The sequence below is a fragment of the Xiphophorus hellerii genome, chromosome 11 (genome assembly GCF_003331165.1).
Source record: "Xiphophorus hellerii strain 12219 chromosome 11, Xiphophorus_hellerii-4.1, whole genome shotgun sequence".
Lineage (NCBI taxonomy): Eukaryota > Metazoa > Chordata > Actinopteri > Cyprinodontiformes > Poeciliidae > Xiphophorus > Xiphophorus hellerii.
Window position 1 is genome coordinate 14,504,098 of NC_045682.1, and position 21,626 is coordinate 14,525,723.

The 21,626-nt window shown below is 39.2% G+C and overlaps 1 protein-coding gene across 3 annotated transcripts; it reads left to right on the forward strand.

Annotated features, from left to right (window-relative positions):
* Positions 1-67: 67 nt before the first annotated feature.
* Positions 68-20,645, forward strand: tbc1d8b (TBC1 domain family member 8B). Of its 3 annotated transcripts, XM_032577077.1 has the most exons (21): positions 68-325; positions 5,703-5,813; positions 6,049-6,167; positions 6,746-6,971; positions 7,761-8,001; positions 8,121-8,328; positions 8,415-8,582; positions 8,680-8,841; positions 9,368-9,518; positions 9,640-9,854; positions 11,050-11,167; positions 11,259-11,544; positions 11,627-11,756; positions 11,844-11,942; positions 12,361-12,429; positions 12,519-12,759; positions 12,844-12,909; positions 15,241-15,333; positions 15,463-15,510; positions 16,673-16,770; positions 16,854-20,645. In XM_032577077.1, exons 1-21 carry the CDS (start codon positions 199-201, stop codon positions 17,283-17,285), a joined length of 3,408 nt encoding a protein of 1,135 aa, XP_032432968.1. In that variant the 5' UTR covers positions 68-198; the 3' UTR covers positions 17,286-20,645. The 3 variants fall into 3 exon arrangements, with proteins under 3 accessions (XP_032432968.1, XP_032432969.1, XP_032432970.1); XM_032577078.1 differs by lacking the exon at positions 15,241-15,333 and having other exon boundaries at positions 69-325; XM_032577079.1 differs by lacking the exons at positions 12,844-12,909; positions 15,241-15,333; positions 15,463-15,510; positions 16,673-16,770; positions 16,854-20,645 and having other exon boundaries at positions 69-325; positions 12,502-12,714.
* Positions 20,646-21,626: the final 981 nt, after the last annotated feature.

Consider the following 21,626-nt stretch of genomic DNA (forward strand, 5'->3'; position numbering starts at 1 on the left):
TCCCATTTTCAAAGATTATGTTCTCTCCAAAAACTACAATCCCACGATGCCTTGCGCGCTTGGTTATATTTCTTGTCGACGTGGGAAGGGAGGGATTCTGACACAAACAAATGTCTCTGGTTCCTCTGTTTGGGGCTTCTCACGGGAGACCGTGACATGTCAGGTGGATTTGCGTGAGAACTCCGTCACGTTGGAAACATGTGGCTCAAACCCGAAGAAATTCTGCTGAAGAACGCCTTCAAACTGTGGGTCACCGAGAAGGATAACGAGTATTTCGTACTGCAAAGGCGACGGGGGTACGGAGACGGAGGCGGCGGGCTGACAGGTAACGTTAGCGACTTGAGGCTTCATCTCCTCGTATGGTTAGGGGCAGCTGCTTTTACCGCACAGCTAATCACATGTAAACACTAGCTAGTTACGGTTTAACTAACCAGTGTTGCTGCTTAGCTAACGTGCGGTGCGCAGTTTGCAGGGCGGGGAGCTAGTACCTCCCAGGAAAACAGCGTCTTTGCAACAGGTAGGAGTCAAGTGTCCAGGATGTGAGGCACCAAACAGCTGGAATTCACAGCTGGAGTTCATCTCTTCCTAGTCTGTTTAGTGTTTGTCACTCAGTTTAATCCACAAGAACGGCCCACTTTATCATTTCCTCACTTTTATTTGTAGATTTGTTTCTACTTAACAGTGAGTAAGTAGAAATAAATCTGTCTTGTCATTAAAGACCCCGTCCATGTGTTTTGTCCCCCCCCCCCCACGAACAAATGTACAATGACGATTAAAAGTCAGCTGGGTATTGAAGGATGGGTTTTTTTTATTGCTGGAGTTGACAAAATACAACGTTGTTTCAAAAAAAAAAGAAAAAAAAAAGTGCTGCTCAGAAAAAATATTGCATTTGGGTTGATGACGTCACAAGAGGCACAAGGATCGAGTTGATAAGCTGGCATGGGCAAAAATGTTTGTGAATGAGTAACATTTGGAAGATTCTCACAGATTCAGAAGCATTTGTGCTGGATGAAGAAATGCAAAAATATGCAATTCTGGTTTCTGCTTTGCGCTCCAATAATAGATTTGTACTGTTGAACGAGTCTCACTGTTTTTATATTTAATAAATGGATGTTATTATTGAACTCTGTACATTTGCACTTGTATAAATACACTGAACTTTGCGGCTGCTATGTCATCCATCCATTCGTTCGTCATCTGCACTCGCCTATCATTTCACTGAATGAGAGTCAGTTTGCACCCTGGACAGGTTATGAGTCCGTCGTAGGGAAAGACAGAGACGCACAGGACAAACAATCTTGCATGCACTCATAAATGAGGACAATTTAGAGAGATCACTTAGCCAATCAGCCGTGTTTCTGGACTGCTGGAGGAAGCCGGAGGACCAACGCATGCACTAGCGGAACATGCAAACTTCCCCAGGCCTTGATACAAACCCAGTACCTTTTAGCTACTGGGTGACAGCGCTACCGACTAGGCCACTGTGCACCCATATGTTATTTCATGTGTTTTGTAATGATTTCTTTATCTTTTAAGTTGTGTTATTTCCTCTAAATGCTCCACACACCCACCCCTCAGACTCCAAATGGAAAAAATATTGGAAAAAATGACAATCTGTTGTAGTAAATCTTTACTCTGAAGAGACAAAATAACCAACAAAATGCTAACAATCAGAAATAGGAAAGCACTGGTCGTTTAACAGAAGAATTTTTCTTTTTTAAAAATAAAATCAGTTTATTATAAAATCACAGTAGTTGGATATGATGACTTATATGTTCCTTTTCCGGTTGCTGAAAGGATAATTCATTATCTCAGATCAAGATTTGCTTTAAGCGCAAAGCAAAAAGACAAATTTTTTTTAGTAGTTTGTGCACCACATCATTATCACATTTACTAAAATGATCTCTTACTACATGTTTTACTAACATTGTGCAGCCCTTATAAATACTGTCAAAGCTGAAGCAAACGGTGACAAGAAGTGTCTTTTAGATATGGTTATTCCAGCTTAACACTATAACTGAAGACCTTTAATAATAAAATCTGGCCATTTCAGTCTACCTTGGTTCTTCAATGTGTTTCATTAGGCCAAATTTTCCTGATAAACAGTGTACTCATAATAATAACAACAACAACCTTATGTCGAAAATAGACATGCATTTGTAGGATTGATTTCATTATAAACATGCCAAATTCAACGTAGTCACAAGAACTCTAATATTCTGCCTCATCTGACGTCACCAGTGGCATGTGGATGTGGAAATTTGTTCTTCACAGCTTAAATCTCATCTTGACAAACTATTGATGTAGAACAAAATAGCAAAACAAACTGTTGACAGAATGTTCTGTAGGTGATAAAGTTTAACAGATTGTGCACAGACGTCTTATGAGAATTGGCCACAGACTAGCAATTTGAAATAATAATTAGAAAAATGGATGCGTCACACTGAAGAGTTAGAATATTTGGATCACTTTCTCTAACCAGCTAAAATAATAATGATTAAAAAAACAACTGAATTTGTTACTTCTCAGCAATGTCAACCCTGGACAGTAAATGCATCGGCAACTTTTTGATGCTCACTTGAGTTGCCATGCTCTAGATTTGGTCTCATCATTGCTTTTCTAAAAATATGTAGCAGGGAAAAGGAACCAACATTTTCTCAGGTTGGATCTGCAGCAACTTTGTTGTTTTAGTATAAATCGGCCATATTTAAGAAGTCGCCCCATAAACCTCAACAAAAATTATTGTTGTATTAACTTTATAAACAACTTTTGGAGTTTCTGCATGCTAAATCTTTTCTATTTTTTTATAGTAACAAAATATGTTAAACACAAGGCATGTTTATTTGCACAGCTCCATACACACAACAGAGTTTTGAATGCGTTACAGTAAAAAAGAAATGCAGTTGAAAAATACGATAAAAGGAAAAATATTTAATCGTATCATAAAAACAAACAATAACATATCAATTTAAAACACAAATCTCTGAAGCATAGTAAAAATGAAACGATTGAAATAAACATTGACTTGTATGTGAAATCGTCATAACAATAATGTTTTCAGTTCTGGTTTAAAGGAGCCAACGGTTTCTGCACGTCTCGGCCTTTTAGGAAGTCTGATCGAGAACTGAGGCTCATAGAAACTAAAGCTTGTTTGGTTCTGCTCCTGAAAACACAGAGTGAACAGATCTCCCGTGACCTGAGGGATCAAGACGGTTCAGAGCTGACATGCAGCTCTGGGACGCGTTTAGGCCTGAGACCGTTCAGTCTGCCAGATTAATAGCAGCTTTTTAATACCCATCCTTTCACAAACATTGAGCCGGAGCTATTTTAAGGGCTTGTGTGATATTCCTTGGTGTTGGCCAGGCCTAAGACTAACAGCTGCAGCTGGATGCTGGATGTTGTATTTTTTTAATTGACAATACGTAGTGAATACATGATTATTATAATCAAGCCGGCAGAACAGAATAGCATCCATTTTGTTCTGTTTCTACACGTTTCCCTTTATGTGGGAAAGTAACACAGTATGTAATTGTTAACATTTACTGCCAAGTCCATAGGTTTCCAGCATTTTTAAATGATTTTTTAGAATTTTTTTTTTTCTCTTTCTAATTTCTGCATAAAACTTGAGGGTTATTTTGGTCCAAATCCTGTTGTAGTTTTATGGAAACACGGACTCAGTGGCTTTAAGGGTCTGTGGTCCTGTGCTGATGGTGAATATAAAGTTGTGTTTTACCACCATAGATGTTAACATGCAGTTGTTTTCAAAAACGTACACCCCTGTTAAAATAGCACTTAATCATTAAAAAAAAAAAAAAAAAAGTTCTAGAAGTAATGGGACAATTACCAAGTAAAATTGATAAGTAGAGAAGTAGCAAGTTATTTTCTACTAAAGGAAAAATGTAGGCCCAGAACTTTGTTGAAGAACATGTCAATGTCTGAACTGCACACCATCTTTTGTGATGCAATTCCAGCAGGTATGTTTGACACAAAAGAACACCGTGATCACAGTTAAACATGGTGGTGGCAGCATCATGATCTGGGGTTACTTCAGATGATCTGGATTAGATTTTTTTTTTGTTTGTTTGTTTTTCAAAGGTGGATGAAATGATAATTATTTCCAAGTTCTTTTGAGTTCAGATCCAAAAATGTTGGGTGTCTGCTTCAAGCTGAAAATAAAGAGAGATTTACTTTTTAGGATGAAAGTGAGCCCAAGCATGCATCCCGATGCACATAACAGGACTTCACAGGTGGACAAAAAGGTTTTAAAATGGCCTAATAAAAAGTTGAGCCTGAATCTGAGAGCTCTCCTGAACAGGGGTTTGGCAAACTGATGGGTTTGAAGAATTTTAGTTAGTTCACTTAAATATAAAGTGAAGCTGTGGGATCCTCTTTAGAGTCCTACTAAAGAGTTTTCTATTTTTTCGTTTGCAGATATTTGTGTTTCAGTTGAATTTCACAGGATAGGTCTCGCATTATTTGTGGAAAAAGCTGTGAACTTATGCATCATGGTGTAATGTTTTACATTTGAACAGCAGTGCAGACGCTGTGGAGAGCCACTGTAGATGTAAACATACTGTGAGTGATCAAGAAAAGTGTTGTACCACAACACAAGTCAAAAGCTGTTGCTTGTTTTTATGTTTTGTAAATAAATAATAATAAATAGCTTGGCTTATCTAGATATTGAGGTTTTTAGACTAAGTTGTGCATTTTAATGTGTATATTATGGATCAAAACCCTCACAGGCAATCATGATTGGAGATTGCCATGTGCTTAAATACATACATATTTAATCCATATTTTTTAAGTTTAAATGTATGCAGATAAACTATAAAACATAGGTTTTGGAGGATTATGACTATAAACATCCAAATTCTTTTATATTTTTGTTTTTTGAAATAATAAATATGGATTGCTTTCAGTGTATATTTATTTAATGCCCACGTTTGAAGTCCGTTGTCACAATAATCCCGCCTGCAAGGCCGACACATGCATTGTTAGATGCACGTCCTAAACACTTACCAGAGCATGAAGGTAAGTGGTAGATAATTACTAACATAAGTGGTTTCCAGGATTGGATCTAAAAATACCATATGTGGTTTAAGTGAAGACAGCAGATGTGATATACTTAACAGAATGAGTCCTTTTTGCTTTGATTTTATTTATTTTTTTTAAAACCAGAAACATATTTTTCAGTCTCTCGAGATAAGTACACGAATGGTGTCACTTGATTTGGAGGTGCCAAGTGCTTTACGACTTGGCAGCTCATATGGGGAGTCGACAGCAGGGAGGCCGGTCCAATACTGATGCAGCCCATTAGAAAACGGTTTCAGCGCAACACTGTTAATAATTCATGGAGGGCTCGACAGAGAGCGGGTGTAAAGGTAACAGATTTGACTAAATATAGAGCTGGGGGCATTATTAATATCCGCTGCCAGGCCATGTTTTTAAAGCTGTACTGGGATCCAAGTATTAAAAAAACATCACAACGGACCTACTAACGTTGATGGGTGCTGCACTGTTTAAATTATTCATCATCAATCATCTTGTGTAATTGCACAAGTTGACACAGTTTTAGGTGGTCATACAGTGGAGACTTTTTATTAAATTCTTGTCATAGTTGTAGATTATTCTGATAATTTTCTGCTGTTTTTGGCAACAGATTGAGAGTGGCACACTGGTTTTGTATCTGCTGTGTCTTGCAGGCCTGCTCGTGGGAACTCTGGACACTGTGTTGGACTCGACATCCAAAGTTGCTCCTTACCGCATATTGCACCACACACCAGACTCACAGGTCTACTGGTCCATAGCATGTGGTATGTTGCTGGCTTTTTAACCTGAATCAAGCATTTTGAGGATCTTGTCCACAGATTATTATACAAAAGACTGTGACGTTGTGGTGCTATTCAGCAAATTTCACAAAATATTATTAAATTTGAAAAAAAATAATGTTAATTTATCAGCTAAGTTCATGCAGATTTAAAAAGGTGATCAGTTGGAGTGGGCAATGTTTTGTTTTTATTTGCTTTCTTTCACTGTTTTTGGGGTCAGGGGTCACCAAAGAAGAAATCGATCAGCACTGGGATTGGCTGCAGCAGAACATCATGAGGACACTCTCTGTGTTTGACTCCACCGAAGACATCACCAGCTTCGTACAGGGGAAGATTAGAGTAAGAGGCTGTTAAAAACCAGAGAATTACATGTTTTCACGAACATTTACTACACTTGGTAAGAGACGTAATCCTAAAAACTCAGCCAAATAAAGGCTATTGTCAAGTTTTTAAATGAAATATTCATTCATCTTAATTTTTTTTAATTTTATTTTGCTTTTCAGTCACAGTTTGTCATGTCTTTTGTGGGATTGTATGTGATAAACCCACTCACTATGGTGTTTAACTGAGAAATAGAAGGGAAGTGATACATGGCTACAAAAAGTTTAGATATATATGGTATTTATGGGAATAAGAATCTGAAAAGTGTGGTGTGCAGAGGAATACTTAGAGCCATAATTACAACTACCAGTTTGGATTTTTTCCCAGTAAGTCGTAAATGTAGACCAGCTTTGCACATCTAGAAACAAAACATTTTTTCCGTTTTTCTTTTATTTAATTATGTGCTGGGTTTTGGACTTTCACATTCAATCCCAATAGGATACATACAGTAGATTTTTATGGATGTAATGTGACAACATCTAAAGGTTCCACTGGTATTAATACTTCTGTAAGGCATCAATATCGTTTTTTTTCAGGGCCTTATTGCTGAAGAAGGGAAGACCTCTCTGGTGCTGGAGGACGATCCAGAGAAATTCAGAGAAGCCCTTTTGAGGTTTGAGAAGTGGTTCGAGCTGCCCTCCCAGGAAAAGCTGGTCACATATTACTCATGCAGCTACTGGAAAGGCAAAGTCCCCTGCCAGGGCTGGCTCTACCTCAGCACAAACTTTCTGTGCTTCTACTCGTACCTTCTGGGAGCCGAGGGTAAGCGATGCCTGCGCTGTTACGTGTGCTTCATTTTGTCGAGAAAATTTTGTTTTAATGTCACTAAAAGTGCTGTAGCTGCTATCAGCTGCCACCTGGGGCTTTTATGGCTTTAAGGGAAAATAGTTGTTGGCTGTTTCCAAAATTGTGAAAGGACCATTACAGATGACTCACAGTGTAGAATTGAAAAGGGTAATGAGTAATACTGAATTGTGGGTCACAGAGAAAAGTTTTAAAACATTTTTGTTATTTAAAAAAAAAAAGAAAAAAGCTATAAGTGGTTGTTTTGGGGAAACGTGAAACAAATAATAAAATTTTAAGTTGCTTTTTAAACATAGAAATTTGAAGACATTTCTGAAGTTGGGAAAAAAAAGCATTTTCTGTCAGTTAGTAAAACAGACCTAACAAATGACTGATGTGTTGTATTACACTAGATTTAAATCTCTCTCAGTAACTATCACACTGATTGCTTTTTTAAAATAAAGACTATAAATAATTCCCAACAAACTGGGTTTTTTTATTTCTTAGTTTTGATGACATCCTGCTTGCAGCTTACTAAAAACACCATAGTTAACATTAGAATATGATATCAGACGAATAAAAACATTTTAATACAGAAATGTGGGCTTAATGAAAATTAAAAGATTACTTTACATGTAAATCTTCCAGTTGTGTGAATAATGACTTGCATCACAAACCTGAACACAGTTGAAAAAGTAAAGTTGTAAAAATGTTGACGCATTGCCTCCAAGATAATTGCTTTTAAATGGGTTTGTTCTGACTCTGCAGTGAAACTGATCATCTCCTGGGACGAGATCTGGAGGCTGGAGAAAACATCGAATGTTATCCTGACTGAGAGCATCCATGTTTTGGCTCATGGGGAGGATCATTATTTCTCCATGCTGCTGCATCTAACTGAGACGTTTGTCATCATGGAACAGCTCGCCAACTACTCCATCAAGCGTCTGTTTGATAAAGAGGCTTTCCAGGGAGAGCCAGCTCTCTCCGACCCACTTCAGATCACCAAGAGGTACTTGTCTGTTTACAGCTACTCTGGAAAATGAAACCTGGGGAAAGAATAGGCTCATTTTTTTTTTTTATTGTGATGTTTTTCTTATGGTGTGGTTTCTGTTACTCGTTTTCCCACAGAGGCCTTGAAGCTCATGCAAAAAGTGAGCAATTCCGGGCCTTTTTCAGGCTTCCCAAAGAGGAAAACTTATTAGAAGTGCACGAGAGCTTCCTGTGGGTGCCATTCAGTCATTTTAATACGCTTGGCAAAATCTGCCTGTCCGAGAACTACCTTTGTTTTGCCAGTCAGGACGGAAGCCAATGTCACATCATCATTCCAATGCGAGAGGTAAAGCGGTATTTCTAAATCAGTAATGACCCAGCACTAAATCCCGTACCCTGGCTGACCGGTCGGCCCATATTGCCGTCTTGCAGGTCATTAATGTCGAGAAGCCCGATTCCGGCAGCCGGGCTTTGACGGTATGCGTGCGCGGCAAGAGAGCGTTGCGTTTCTCCGAGGTGCGGGACTACCAGCGGCTTGCCAACACGATCCGCAGCAGATGTGGGATCAGTGCCAGCCCGCAGCACTCGGCTTCATCAGAGGTAAAAAGATTGCATGTTTTACTTGGGCTATTTTCATCTTGAAGTTTGTATCGCATTTTGACAGCAGACTGATGTACGGCGTGTCTTTACCGCTAAGGCCATACGAGGCGAATGCCAGTCCCTCATAAATCACTTTGAGGACAATCCGGAGGATGTGACTCTCATGGTGGGACAGAAAGACACCAGCAAGGCTGTGAACACCGAGGCCCTCATGACTGTTTTCCACCCTCAAGACGTTGAAAACCTCGATCCCAAAATGGTAAGCAGAAAAAAATAGAAGTATAGCATTAACGGAATATTTTCTGTATTTAACCGTTTTTTTTGTGAGTTTTTTTTAAACGACGGAGAGTTTGAAGCCTGTGCCTTCGTTTTGACAGAAGTTTACATTTTTTACATTTTCTGACCAATGTTTTTCATTGGATGTCTCAGTTTGGCTCGGATGAGAAAATCTTTGACATTAATTACACAGTCTGTAAACGGAAATAAGCCCAAAAGCAAAACCCTGCTGTGGAACATTCAGATAAATATTAGTGGGTGTATCTGTTTAAATTTGAACTTGTATATCTAATTTTCACTCACTTTGACAAAATCACAGTAAATTCAAAGTTGTGAATTCAGCTTTTAGGTCTAAAATTAATCAAAGTTGTATGTTGCATAATAGAAAGAAAGAGCACGTCAAATTCTTCACAGTCATCCATTCCCATAATGAGTGTTTTTGAGACTGGAGGTTTGAAAAATGAAAACTGATAAATTATGTGAATGAGAAGATTTACTGTGTTTTTCAGCTGAAAGAGAAGATGAAGGAGCAGTCTTGGAACATCCATTTCTCTGAATACGGACGTGGGACCAGTATGTTTTTCACCAAGAAGACGCGAGACTTGATTGTCCGAGGCGTTCCCGAGTCTCTGAGGGGAGAGCTGTGGATGCTGTTTTCAGGTTTATATCTGTACATCAAATATCACTCCTGCATCCTGCAGGCAAACACTTTGAGTAGATTACATCTAAACCGTGTGGAAACACAGCCATGTTTGTGTTTGGGCTCACTGTGGGTTTGCAGGAGCTGTAAACGACATGGCCACTCACCCCGGCTACTACACTGAGCTGGTGGAGCAGTCTCTGGGCACCAGCACTTTGGCCACAGACGAGATCGAAAGAGACCTGCACCGCTCTCTCCCAGAACACCCGGCGTTTCAGAGCGACACGGGAATCTCAGCTCTGCGCAGAGTCCTCACTGCATACGCCTACAGAAACCCAAAAATCGGATACTGCCAGGTACTCGGGTTGCCTCCAACGATGCATTTTAATGTCTGAGGCAGATAAGTTGATCTTGTAATTTGTGGTGGGAATGAAGTTGATGAGACGGAAACATGCATGCGGTACCAGGAGGACAAACTTCAGTCTCCAGTTTGTAGAGACCAAGCAGTGGCGTATACCTTTTCATTAAAAATGATGGCAAACCCACAGCTAGTTTATGAAGTTTTACAAAAACTTCATGCTTCAGTTTTACAAAAAAATCTTAAGTTTTTATAAAATAATGGCTGGGGAGAAAAAGGATTTCTATTGCTCTTTGATCAGAATTGATCAATACATCCAATACGTTGATCAGAATTCAGTTTCAAATCTGTTTATTTATTCTTTAAGTTACAGATTTTAGTTGATTCTGTTTTCTCTTAGAGTACTATGAGATAAAAAGATATAATATTTAAAACATCATGTGGAAGTTTTCTTTTGACTACATACCAAATTAAAGCAAAATTAACCAAACAAACAGAAAAGCTGAATGTTCATAAATAACTATGCATATCTGAAGCGCGTTTTACTGATTGATAACAAAATGTCTGGATATCTCTGTGAAATAAACCTTTGTTTTTGTCTCCTTTTAATATAAAATTGAGTGTTGAAAGGGACAGCATTTTGTATTATCCAGACACATAGTCCTGTTTTATAGTACACTCAAGTAAACATGTTTCATTCAGTTGTTATAAAAATGCTTTATATTTCAAACATGACTTTAAAGAAATTTGACTTTGCACCTTAATGCCTTGAAATTGGGCCTCTGTCTCTTTAAGAAGCTTCTGCTCTTTCTGCCTGCAGCGCGTCACCACAACGTTTTTCCATTAGGTTTTTTGGTAGCGTTTGATACTTTGTATGATATTTTGACTCCAGGTTTGTTTTTGAGGGAATAACATTGTAACATGATATAGTTGACTTTTGCATAATACTACCCTCTTTTAAGTTATAGAAATTTAACAAACCTGTTGTCCCTGGTCTCTATTCCACCTATGTTACACAATCATAGTACTACAAACATCTTGTTGTCATGGAGACATTGCACACATGTGGCTGATTCTGTGGAAAATGGAGATCAGATTCCTGAGTTGCTGCCAAGTCTTATTCTGCTGGTGCTGCAGGTCAAAGGTCGTTTTCTCTGACAGCACTGAATCAGTGTGTTCCTCGCCCCGTGTAGGCCATGAACATTCTCACCTCCGTCCTGCTGCTGTACGCCAAGGAAGAGGAGGCGTTCTGGCTGCTGGTGGCTGTCTGTGAGAGGATGCTGCCGGACTATTTCAACCGACGAATTATCGGTGAAACTGCCAGCAGTGGATTTTGAAACTTTAATTTGCCGACTCTTATTGGTTCGCAGTCAAGACGTGCGACCGTTTTTTCCCGTTTCAGGCGCTCTGGTGGACCAGGCGGTGTTCGAGGACCTGATCAGAGAAAACCTCCCGCAGCTGGTGGAGCACATGACGGATCTGAGTTTCTTCTCGTCCGTGTCCCTGTCGTGGTTCCTCACGCTCTTCATCAGCGTCCTGCCCATCGAGAGCGCCGTCAACGTGGTCGACTGTTTCTTCTACGACGGCATAAAAGCCATCCTGCAGCTCGGCCTCGCCGTGCTGGATTACAACATGGAGGCCCTCATCGCCTGCAACGACGACGCAGAAGCGGTCACCATCCTCAACAGGTCCGAATGCATCCAAAAGCAAGGAAGATTACCCCATTTCAAGTGTAAATGCTCTAAACTATTTGTGATGGTTCTCCTTCAGGTTCTTCGATAGCGTGACTAACAAAGACAGTCCTTTGCCCCCAACGGTGCAGCAGGCTTCAGTGGGCAACAACGACAAAGCATCTCACGTCAGTGTGGATATCAGCGAGCTGATCCGAGAAGCCTACGAGGTATTTTATTTTAAAAAATGTCCCCGTTTCACTTTTAATCGGCAATGTCTGGTTTTTGCTTGATAAGTCCGACTTCTCCTTTGACAGAAATACGGACATTTGCGATCAGAGGAAGTTGAGAGTTCACGGAAGAGAAACAAGCTGTATGTGATCCAGACGCTGGAGGACACAACCAAGCAAAACGTGGTGAGTGAGCTCACAGTGGTGAATGTAATTAGATTTTTATTATTAAGCCTGACGCAAAAAGCAATTAATCGCATCATAAATTGGAACGAGCTCAATGTCCATTCTGATAATTGATATTTCTTACTGAGATATCATAATCCATTTTAGTTATGGTTTTGGTTGTAAGTGTTTTTTTTTCAGTTTTATTTATTGTTTTTGGTGTTTTATTTTGGATATTTAAAAGATCTTCCAGTGTTTTTTTTTTTACAAATTAAAGTTTATTGGTCTCTGAAAGGGCAAATTTTCATTACTATGACATTATCAATATATTACTTGGAAACGGTATCAAAATATTACTAGGATAATTTATTGTCCTGTAAAATGTATCATGACAGGCCTATTTACCATGGCATTAATGATTAATTAATATTCGTTTCAGATCCGGGTTGTGTCCCAAGATGTCCGATTTACAACCTCGCAGCTTGACGAGCTTTACAACTTGTTCAAAGTGAGTCCATAACGTTACACAGCACACTCTTTTCTTTAAAAAAACCCCAACAACACATAAAATAGTGATCAGATCACGCTTCTTTTCAGAGGCAGCATTTCCTCAGCTGCTACTGGACGATGAAGAGTCCAGCTCTGCTCCACCATGACCCCAGCCTGGCGTATCTGGAGCAGTACCAGCTGGGATTCCAGCAGTTCAGCGAGCTCTTCTCCCTGCTGGAGCCCTGGGCCTTCTGCGCCTCCAAGAGCACACTCTCCCTCTGGATCTTCCGCCTCATCGACGAGAACCAGGACGGCCTCATCAACTTTAAGGAGTTCTGCTACGCTCTCGGTACGTTTGCTGGGTTTCTCCGGTCATCCAGCGCGTCGTTTCTCCTCGCTACTGCTTGTACTATAAAAGATTTTATTTCCACAGATACCTTATACGGAGTATCTTTCACAAATAAGCTGAAGTTTCTCTTCAAGCTCCACCTGCCGCCAGGTTAGTGATGAACGACTGAACAGAAGTGGCCAATATTACAATTTGTCATATTTTGAACCTTTGAAGCAAACAACGCAAACACCCCACAAACCTTTACACATTTTATGTTTCAATCAATTAATCTATTTATTATTCTGATGATTAATTGCATTTTTTTAAAAATGGCACAGATGTTTTATTTTTACCACTTTTTTATACAGTATTGTAAATACATTAAAATATACAAATAATTCAATTTATTTTTAAATAAGAAAATAACACAAAATAATGCGCATTTACTTTTACTTTTTGCTGGAATATCACATTAAAGTTCAATAAAATCCGTTGAAGATTCAAGCAGCATGAATTTTTTCATAGCTGTATTTCTTTATTTACTGTGGTAACTGTTTCTTTAGCAGTTGAGACATTTTAATCTCAAGTCTGTAAAGTGATATCCCTGCAGTTTACAGACTGTTTTGTATTGTTTATTTTTAGTTTCCTATATTGCCACAGATGATTTTCCAACACGTTCACGTTACACCAGTCTTGAAGAACAAGTAAAAGCCGAAGTCAGACAGTTCTAATCCAGCTGTGGGTTTTCTACACGGCTGTAAAACACACGGCTTGTCATTTCAAAAGTCAGGATTTTTAGGGCGAGCGGTGCTCAGCCTCGGGCGAGACGCTGTCCTTGAATGTGTGGCTCTTATCTCTGTGATGTGTCACCGCCTTCTCGGAGGCTGGGGGTAAGAATAGCCCATGCTGAATGAAGGAACTTGCCATGGCAACGATGGGTGTAAGGAGCCGCAAGGGCTTTTCTGCCGTGGGATGGTTCCTCTAAAAACCGGAGCGGCTCTGAAAGAGCCGCTCGGATCGCAACTGACAGCTTAGCAGCAGATGAGCCCTGAGTCACCATTGGTGCTGTGCCAGGCCAATAAACATCAAGCTGCACAGCGTGTGTCTCATGGAGAGGGCCGAGCGTTGCAGCACCAAGGACAGGTCACGCCAGGGTGCTGCCAGTTACCTTATTTTGTTGGGATTCAGCCTAAATCAGCCACTGGAAGCTCTCTTTGTCATCCGCTTCCTCTTCCCAAGCAAAAGGTGCTGCTCCAGACACTTTATTGATCCAGGAAATTGAATCATGTGCTCTTTGAGCGGAGAATCTTTCAGCCCTAGTAAAAGGTGCAGCAGCTGGGTGCACTTATCAGTCACAAAGGGCAGCGAACGCTCAGTTACATCACCTTTGTTTTTTTGTTTGCAGCAGGGGGAATTTAATTTTCCATTCCTTTAAACGTCGAAGCGCAGCAGGAGTTATCAGTTTCCCTGCATTCCCATCCACAAAGTGTCGGATAGAAAAAGAAAAAAGTGGAGCACATTGGATTACACGGACAAAATTATGTAAATTGAATTGAGATTGACACAGGAGAAGGTCCCTGTGTCAGATTAAAGTGCGGACCTCAGGCGGTGCTGCTAATGCTGCACCAAGCCGTCAGGCAGATGAAATGATATTTGCTTGACTTGTCGGGATAATTGTTTAATCAATGCATGAAAGCAACACGCATGCTTTCACCCACATGTGGTCATGAGTGGGACTTTTAGTTCAGAGGTATTGAGATACAGATTCTTTCAAAAAATATTCAACCTTTTTTTGACCCCAATGTCAGTTTATTTTTTTGTAGACATAATGATGTGAAGAAGTTTTTTCCCACCTTTTGTAATTTTTGTTTTGTTGTTGTATGTTTGGCTCACACGCAAATGTTTCAGAGAAAAAAATCCAAACTTACAAATAAGTTGGTATGCCACACTTTTCAGTTTTTACCTGGTGTCCTTAACAAGCCCTGCTAACATTTCTGAAGTACAGTAAACAAAACTTTATATTTTTTGTGCCTTTCAAGATGAAATTCACAAAGTGCTTCAAGAAGCGGAATAAAACATACACAAAAGCAGACTGGACGTTTTACAAACTTTTAAATTTTTTAAAGAATAATTTCATGCAATGAAAAAAAAAAAAGAAGAAAACTCAGCCCTTTCGTCAAATATAAGTTGATTTAAAATGCAGTAATTTTTTTTGTGCTATAGTAGATTTTTTTTTCTAACATCTTTCTGCAACACATCAAATACGGTGAAATTTGCTAATAAATTTAAAACATTTTTTTAATAAATACAAAATAATTCAATCATAGACTGTTTACCTATATTCTAAGAGTCAGCATGTTTTAAACTTTTCTTATATTTTTACAAAACTAAATTGGATTCTGTCTTAATTTCTGTTTTCTGCCGTCTTCTGCCTGTGTGGATTCTCTGCCGCCTCTCTGTCCTTTCTGCTTTCAGTGCTCTCACAGACTCTCTCTTTAGCTTTCACAGGTAGTCCTTTGCACATAAAGGAACAAAGAGTCCAGCAATTTCTTCCAACAATTGAAGACTCCTCTCACTTGACCAGACTCGCTGGTTAGCCTCTACTCTTTTTCTTCTCCCTGAAAACTAAAATTTCTCCCCTTTTTTCTAACTCTCATACTTCAGTCTTGTCTGAAGGTTTTCCTCTGTACAGTTTTAACATGTCACCCATTTCTTTTTCAGCCTTTGATCTTCCCGAAGATGGTGTCATAAGAAAAAGTCCTGAAAGAGGTAGGGTTAGTTCTATATTTGCAGCTCTATTCTCAGGTTTCTTATGCAGACTGGAAAAGTCTGGGTTTTTATTTTCAAACAGTTGATGGAGAAAGAATGCTTCCTAACTCTGTTCCCTATTTCATAGTCTGAAAGTTGTGCTTCCATCCTTCCTTTTCTGTGTCCTTCCTTTATTTTCTTTCCTTTCTCCTTCTTTATGTCTGAAGTAAAGTCTTTCTTTGATACATGTATCATTCCTCACGTCTTCCTTCCTACCTCTCATCTCTTTGGACTTCCTTTTTTCTTTCTTGTGTCCTTTCCTCCTTCTTTCCTCTATCCTTCCTTGCTTTCTCTTTCTGACTTCCTTCTTTCATTGTCATTATCTTTTCCTTATTTTATTCCTCCTTTTCTTTCTTCCACACTTGTGTATTTTTTTCTGCCTTGCGTCTCTTATTGTTTTTCCTCATGATTCCTTTTTCTCTTTTCTTCTGCATGTCTTTTTACATACTTTATTCTTTCTTTCATGCATTGTCTTCTTTCCTGCCTTCATTCCTTGTCTCCTCTGTCCCTTCCTTCTGTCGTTTACTTATAACTTTTCTTCTTTCCTTCTTGTCTCCTCCTTCCTGGTATCTTTCCTTTAATCTGCTTTCTTCCTTGTGCCTAATTTTCCTTGTTTCTTTTCTCCTTGGTGCTCTTTCCTTTCTTTAATTTCTTCCATATTCCCTTTCTTTGTTCCCTCCCTGCCTCCCTTTCTTCCTTCTGTCATTTTTTTTCCATATGTGTGACACAAGTGATGCGTCTTCTTTACCTTACTGATGTCCTTCCTTACTCCTTTGTTGCCATTTCTTTATTTCCTTCCTTCTTTCCACATATCCTAATTTTCTTCCATGTGTTCTTCCTTCCTTGCTTTCTTTACCTTATTATTTTTCCTTCCTTTTTACCCTAGTGTAGCTTTTTTCCTTAGAGTTTCTGGTTTTGCAGGTACCACACTGAAAACCTCAACAAGGTAGAAATACCTGCCATAAGTTTCTAGTGATCTGTTGCCTTTTATAACGACTCTGTAGGGCTGATTGCTCTTTATAAGTCTGGAAAAACAGGATATCTTTGACATTTTTCATGTCAAAGATATCCTGAAGACCGTTTGTGTTTTCATCTGATCCTCTTCCGCCTGTCAAACCAACAGGCAGGGGAAAGGTTGACCTTCAGGCCTACCTGAAACAATGGCAAAATGAAATACTTAAAAAGGAGGAAACAATCAAGGATCTTCCAAGAATTAATCAGGTAATTCATCTAATCGTCTGTTTATTTACTTTAAGGAATTAGTCACCCCTATAGAATGATATCATCTTCATTTCCCACTTCAGGCTCAGTTCATCCAGTTCTCCAAAACCCTCTATAACATCTTCCACGGCGACCCGGAGGAGGAGTCCTTGTACCGGGCCGTAGCCCACGTGACCAGCCTCCTCCTGAGGATGGAGGAGGTTGGCCGGAGGCTGCAGGAGCCAAGCAGCCCGCCCGCTGAGGCCACGCAGCCTGCCAGCACCGCCGTTTCCGTGGAGGCGTCTTCGACCCAAGAGGCCTCCTTGAAGGAGACCTCGGACGCCTCCAGCTCTCACAGCAGCCAGGAGGGGGCGGCGGAGCAGCCGGATCCAGATTGGTCGTTTTCCTTTGAGCAGGTGCTGGCCTCGCTGCTCAACGAGCCGGTCATCGTCGGCTTCTTTGAGCGGCACGTTCACATTCAGACGAAACTGGGACAAGCCAGGGTTGCGCAGCTCAAACTGAAGGCCAATAAGTAAAAAAAAAATTTTTTTTTAAAAAGGGCGCATAAGGGAATCATTACTGTGTTTCTGACTCACGCTACAGGTTTCATTTCCTTTCTCCGGCCAGATTGGAATGTGGATTTTGACGCTAATGTGGGTTTAAAATTCTGCGTACGTTTCGCTGATTATCCAGAACGACGGGATCCGAAAGACACTACAAGAGCTTCACTGACCAACTCACCCGGTGTGTTTTTAATTTGAACCTAATCTCATTATGCATTTCACCCCTATTCTCTCATGTAGCTGCACTTTCACAAGTCAGATTTGAGAAACTGAGTCAAACGTGATAAATACCTGACAAGTCTATAAAATCAATAGACTAGGAATCTGTTTCTGAATGTTTAAATGTATATCAGATTAGTATGCACTACTTAGAATGAAACAACAGTGTCTGATAGTTTGTCCTTTGACTTGTTAGATTTGCTCAGAACTTCAGCTTAATGTAAGAAACACCAGCTTAGTTAATAGAGGAGTAGAGCAGTAGTGGGTAGAGGACACATTGTGCTGCTGTTCCTGGAAGCCATAAACTGATCAGAGTTTATCTGACTGGAAATGACACATTTTGAGAGCAAAAAAAAAAAAAAACTTGAGTGAAAAACATTTGCAATAACCAGGGCTGGATTTAGGATTATGGGGCAAGATTTTCTTTCCACATGCACGTTACAATAAATAGCTAGATATACATCAACTCCAGCTTTTATTTTATTTTTTTTAAATCTTTGTAACTATCTTCTATAAAAAGTTCCTCATAAGTATATTAAAAAATGTCTTTATCCACACAAAAATGTGCTGAAATGTTAAGATGCCTGTATGTGGAGATTGAACTACACCAAAAAAACCCCAAAAAACAAGAACATATTTGTTTTAGACACATTTGGAGGTTTATAACAATAAATTTGAATATTACTTTATCTGTAAGTTCAAAAACTAAAAGCTCCCACGTAGATTCATTAAACACAAAACAATCAAGCAATATTTCTGTTCATGTAGATGAGTATTGTACACGGCTAATAAAAACCCCAAACTTTGCTTCGCCTTAAGGAAAAATGTAATGAAAGAAATTTTGGTACAGAGGTTTATTGCTGTGGTCATGTTGTGATAAATATAACCAACCAAAGAAGCTGCCTGTTCAGAGTACTACTTCTACACATAATGGTGGAAAGTTGAGTGGAAGGAAAACATATTGTGGAAGAAGATGAGGAGCCAAGTCCATTTGACAGTTTGGGGGAAATTTAAAAGCTGTGTGCTAGGAGATTAAAAAGCCAACACAAACAGATGGATTAAAATGAGTTGGATTATTTAATCCACTCTTCAACCAGAAACATCAGAATGGTATATCAATTCTGTAATTCATGCAAAAGGAGCTCCAGTATGTAAGCCAAAGTATTGTGTAAACCTGATTTTATTTTATTTTCTTTCTTTTTTTTTTCTGAGAAACAGGATTTGGGATTTTGTATTAGCTGTGAGCCATAATTCACAATAGATGAGATTTAAAATTATTTGGATAATCTTTACAGAAAAAACCCCCCAACTTTTTAGTGATATTGAAAAATTTCCATTTATTATATGCAAAATATCAAATCAAAGTTAGACAGCAAAGCCATGGGCCCCCCAGACTACTGCCCTGGTAAAGCCCTCGCTAAAGACCGGCCCTGGCAATAACATGCTGCAGAGGGCGCTGTTGTGCCACACAACCCAGTCATCTACTTTGCTTCTTCAGCAGCAATCATGGTGAACATATCCTACACTGAACGACGTAACTCAGGCTCGTGTTCGACAGGCTTCGCTAGATCAACACATTTTTCATTAGTAGGTCAAAAATTTGCCTGAAAACCAGGCGATGTCCAGATTAACCTGCTGTGCGCTGTCTGCGGACCTCATTGCAGGGGTGTCAAACTCCGGTCCTCAAGGGCCGGTGTCCTGCAACTTTTTTGAGGTCTGGAGTTTGACACCTGTGACTCATTGTAACTTTCTCTCCGTCCGTCTTGGTTTCCTGTAACCGTCGACCCGATGAGCTCCAGGACTGTTGAACCTTTTGAAAGATATTTTTGCTTCATCGAATCTCAGGGTGACATTTGCGTAGACACATAAAGGGTTAAAAAGGTGATATTTTTCAACCTGTGACATAAAACAGTATATCTACAGAATTATATATTAACGTGTGTCGTCTGCAGCATTTACATATACAGCATGTTGTAGCATAGTTACAGGATTTGCAAGGCCTCTGCTTTCGCTGCTTGCTACAGGAAGCCAGATTTTTCAGTGTTTCTGCCTGTTTGTTTTATTGTGTGTGTGTGTGTGTGTGTGTCTCCTGTTTTTCGTCTTCATATTGCTTCTGTCTCAGTGGACAATTTGCACAGTTGTTAAAGATTTACAAGCTGTAGATGTGTTTGTATCTCGGTGGCAGGGGTCAGTGCAGCTTCAGCTGCAGCTTGTCGTCTCTTGGGGCCAAATCAACAGATTTATATGACGCTTTAGAGTCTCAGCTTTTCTCCGGAGTAATTAGTTTTTTGTCTGTTTTTATGTGCCTCTTAAATGAAGCTGAAATGTTGTGCTGGCTGTTTTTAATTATTATTTTGTCGTTGTTGACTGACCAGGACTGAAGGACCAACCCTTTTTGTGTTGTTGTATTAATTTTACTTTTACTGTTGAAGTTTACAAACTCATCTTAAACTCACCATTACTCTTTGGAGTAAAAAAGTAATAAATATGCCACTGTTTAGATGTGAAATGTGTAAGGAAATGGCAAAATACATTATTGATGTTAGATATGTTATCCCTTCCTAATTTTAAAGTCTAATAATAAATTATGGACCTCTCAAAAAGTCCTGAGTATCAGCAGGAGAGTTTAGTATCTGTTTATTATGACTGATGGGGAGGAAAAGGAAAAGCTACATTTGAGCATGATTTTACTTTTAGTTACCGTTTGCCTGCAGTCATGTTTTGTTTTTGACATCTTTGAATGCCACAATTATTATGAAATGCAAACAGCAACTAATTCTGGAGCAGGATGTGCATGAATTGAGTTTGAGCATGCGTTGGTCCGTTGCTTTCTCTTTATTCTTAAATCACAAGTACTTTTGATTTCAAGAATCTATTTATTTGTCTTTGCAAATCTAAAGTATTCACATTAAGCATTCCTTTATGCAAAATATTTTTCAAACACCCATAAAAGTGTCCATCCTCTTTGCAGAGGAGGGGAAAGTGGATGCACGGCTCTGAAAACCTCTCGAGTGCTTATTTTGCGATTACATGTGATGCTTGGATGTTTGTTTGATTTATATGGATTAGTTTGATTGGTGCCTAAATGTATGAGAATAAAGAGCAGTGATTTAATGAGTTGTCTTTTGTCTTAATAAATAAGATCTCTGTTGAAGAACATATAGAATCACTGAGAATAGATCTTAAGTTTTCACACATATTTGTCCAGAATCAAGTTTTCAGGATTCTCGGCCCATTGGGGCCATTTTAAACGGAAATATTTGTTGCTGTTGTTTTTTAAAGAAATGTATGGCAGGTATTTCTATAATGGGAAGATTTAAATGTGGAACCTCCAAAAACTTCTTCACTGCAAGGGAGAAAAAAAGCTTTGTTTTGAGATTTGGCTGAATTTCATGCTTCTTATTGATCTTAACTTATGCACAGTTAAAAGGTAGAAAAATCAACTCTATAATGAAAGTGTCACAACTTCACTGTATAAAACAATTAAACGACAGGATTCATTCCAAGAACATTTTTGCTTCATGTTCTTCACAGCAGCATCAATGACACTTTCGAGTCACATGACTTGGACTCGAGTCATTAAAATCAAGACTTGTGACTTGACTTGAAAAAATGCTCTAAGACTCGGACTTGACTTTGACTTTTCTCACCATTGACTTGGGGCTTGACTTGAAGCTCTTTACTTGAAAAGACTTGATATTTTACGCAAGTCAAAAGTTTAAAACATATTATTTATAAAGTGGCCCCATTAATTCATTTCACTCACTCCGCATTAACAGGCTCTCTGTTTTTTTTCACACTCCGTATGTAGGTGTGCGTAAGCTGCAGCACAACCAATCAAATTAACAGGATTTAAAAGTAACGGGGAAAAACGAGACGAAAAAACGCTGAAAGCGGATATGCTCCTGTGAGTAGTTTCTTTTGGGTACATCAATCATGAAATATCCAACTAAAAACGGAGTGAAACCTGCAAGACCAGGATCTCAGATGGAGAGACAACAACTTCCAACTGTTCGGCATTTGAAGTTGCACAAAGAGGTAAGCGGTACTTTTCTTTTACTATGAGACAACTGACTAGCTAACATGCTAACTAGT